The sequence below is a fragment of the Miscanthus floridulus genome, chromosome 7 (assembly GCF_019320115.1).
Source record: "Miscanthus floridulus cultivar M001 chromosome 7, ASM1932011v1, whole genome shotgun sequence".
Taxonomy (NCBI): domain Eukaryota; kingdom Viridiplantae; phylum Streptophyta; class Magnoliopsida; order Poales; family Poaceae; genus Miscanthus; species Miscanthus floridulus.
Window position 1 is genome coordinate 35,971,551 of NC_089586.1, and position 2,830 is coordinate 35,974,380.

At 60.9% G+C, this 2,830-nt stretch overlaps 1 protein-coding gene across 1 annotated transcript; it reads right to left on the reverse strand.

The window, feature by feature from the left end:
- Window positions 1-434: 434 nt before the first annotated feature.
- On the reverse strand, window positions 435-2,593 carry LOC136463040 (uncharacterized). The gene has a single exon (XM_066462084.1). It carries the CDS (start codon window positions 1,856-1,858, stop codon window positions 530-532), a length of 1,329 nt encoding a protein of 442 aa, XP_066318181.1. The 5' UTR covers window positions 1,859-2,593; the 3' UTR covers window positions 435-529.
- Between the last annotated feature and the right edge of the window lie 237 nt (window positions 2,594-2,830).

Genomic DNA, 2,830 nt, shown 5'->3' on the forward strand with positions numbered 1-2,830 from the left:
TCATGAGTCCGTAACTTTTTTTTTCCTTAATCTCCATAAGGGCAGTCCTAATGCTAGTAAAGTTTCTATATTTATTAATTTTTGTGGACACTACACGTAAAAACTAGATTCCGAATGGATTTAACCTCGTTTGATAATTTTAACCTTCCACGGGACTTTTTCCCTTCTTTTTTTTTTTGAAACAAACGGGACTTTTTCCTTGTTATAGAACTTGGAAGGCATCATAGGTAGGTCCATAGCCAGAGTCCGGGCTGTGACAAGGAACGTTGTGGTCTCGTAGCCGAGTCGAGCTAGGCCGGAAATGTTTTCGAAAACCAGAATCCTTTCATAAAAACCGTTTTGATCAGGAGAAGAAAAAGGCTTTAGAAACTGCAGACCGATAGACCGTTTTCATCAGGAGTAATGATGACTTGTGCTTAGTACGGAGTACGGAGTAACTACTAATATGAATTGTTTATTAGCTTGGTAATAATGACAATGCACGTCGTACATTTTCGAATACTCATCGATCAAATCAAATAGAAGTGAACTAGTGCCAGCCAAGTTTGAGAAGCTGTTCCGGTCTGTTGCTCTCCGGCGGCCCTCCTTGAGGAATGCAGAAAACGTTCTTGGCCGCCCACGCCTGCTCGCGGTTCATCTTCATCACCTTGTCCTTGGTCTTCATGCTGAGCTTCCTCTTGGCGATCGACAGCGTGCTCTTCTCGCCGGCGCCAGCGTCGAAGGACTCCTTGAACAGCTTGTTGCCCTTCACGTGGCTCAGGAACCCGGCGGCGAGGAACCGCCGCAGGAAGTTGAGCTGCACCATCTTGGCCCACGTCGACACCTTGATCGACTTGCGCCGGTCCGACGACGTCTGCAGCGCCTTCGTCGGCCGCTCGCCGCGCTCCATGTACGCCGAGACCTGCCGGAACAGCTCCTTCTGCTCCACGAGCAGCGCTTTGTCCACGCCCTTGCCGCCGGCCTCAGCGGCCAGGTCCCACACCCGGGCCTTGATCGCCTCCATGTCCTTCCGCGGGGTGTGCTGCGTCAGGTTCAGCTCCACGCACACGGCCAGCGCCTCGCCGGCGGCCATCCGGACGGCGCGGTCGTCGGCCTGGAGGAGCCCCGCGAGGGACGCGACGGTCGCGTTCCAGGCGGCTCGATCCGCCTTCCGCTGCGCGTCCGTGATGGTGGCGGTGGTGAGGAGGAACGTCCACGTGGAGAGCGCCGCGGCCGCTCTCACCACCTGGGCGGCGCTCGCCTTGCCCGAGACCGCCACCTTGGGGTTGGGGGACCTCGAGCTCGGGTTCGGGCAGACCACGCCCCAGATGGCCTTGAGCGACCGCTCCGCGTCCTCCGTGCCCAGCGCGCCGGCGAAGGTGACGGCCGCGAGGCAGTCGAGCACGTAGACCACCGTCGTCGGGTCCATGGACGACGGCTGCTGCAGCGTCCGGGCCAGCATCGGGAACGACTCGGCCTGGATCTCCGTGGCGCCGCCGTTCTGGAGGGTGAGCGCGAGGAGGCCGACGGCGCGGTACGCGAGGCGGGCCTCCTTGGCGAACGCCGCCGGGGCGGCGCTCCCCTTCTTGATGGAGACGCCGCAGACGGCGAAGATGACGAGGGGCCTGCCGTCGGTGGCCTCGTCGAGCGGCACGACGCAGCCCTCGAGCGCGCCGACGAGCGACGCCAGCGCCGCCTCCCGCGTGGCCGCGGAGGTGGACTTGTCGTGGAGCGCCGCCACGCACATGTCCAGGAGCTCCAACGGGTCCGTCACGTCCTTGGGGTTGAAGTTGACGGACGGTGCTGGCAGCGGGGCCTTCGCCGACGCCGACGCCTCGCCGCCTGCCTTCCTGCCGCCTTCCTTGTTCTTGTGACCCATTGCCGACCGTAGCGGGATCGAGCTGCAGATGCGCGAGTGCGAGGTGCAGGTGCTTCCGGCCGGAGATTGGTCGGGTGGCGCGCTGGCAATTGCGGCGAGCAACGTGCGGCTTCGGCTGGCAACGACGATGCGATGGGGGTGCAGAGGATGGCACGTACGGGGATTTGTAGTGCGAGGGTGGGACGGGAGGCGGAGGCGGAGACGGTGTCGGACTCGGAGTCGGAGAGGCTTGCGTGCGGAGTACGGAGAGCGTGGAGGTGGAGGTGGTGGAAAGAATTGGTGCCGTGCGCGGCGCCCCGCCACCGCCGCCGGAACCAGACTCCAGACGACCCGTTTGGAGTTCGGAGTTTGGAGGTCGGACTTGGGGCTCGGCGCGTGCAGTGATGGGCTGAGGGACACGTTTTCGACAAGGGCTCAAGGCCAGTCCAGGAAGGCGTGCAGTTGGGCCTCACAGGATTGTTGTTACTTGTTACGGATAGTCAGGCTTCGGAACAGGCTAAATGGGCTTAGTAAGCCCAACAGAGAATGCTGGGCGTTACCAGCTTCATCATGTTCCACTAAAAAAAAGGTAATGTTCAGGAGCAGGCGTCCATCAGATCGGACGTCGTCTTTCTGACCTGCGTGGCCCCTTGTCTAATCCTCTTTACGCGTCTCTCTTTCAAAAATATCTACCCACTTACTCGTCCATCGTACGCTTCACAATGCTGTGCGGCTGTTAGTCTGTCCCACTGCGCATTTGCCACCACAACCATCTTCCCGCACGCGCCCCCATCCTGTGATGTTCGCTTCTCGCTCCTACCCGTCCCGCACTCCCACCCACACGCTCTCACTCCTTGCTCTTGCAGTCCCACCCGCCGCGCGCCCACCAGTGCCGCTCGCTCCCGAGCCGTCAGGCACACCGCCCGCCTCTACTAGTGCTCGTGGTGCCGTGGCGCGCCTCTGGTCGGTTCCCGGCCGAGCCAAGCGCACCCA

Excerpts from the sequence above, each read along its gene's own strand:
- LOC136463040 (XM_066462084.1), bottom strand. The coding sequence starts at position 1,858 with ATGGGTCACAAGAACAAGGAAGGCGGCAGGAAGGCAGGCGGCGAGGCG.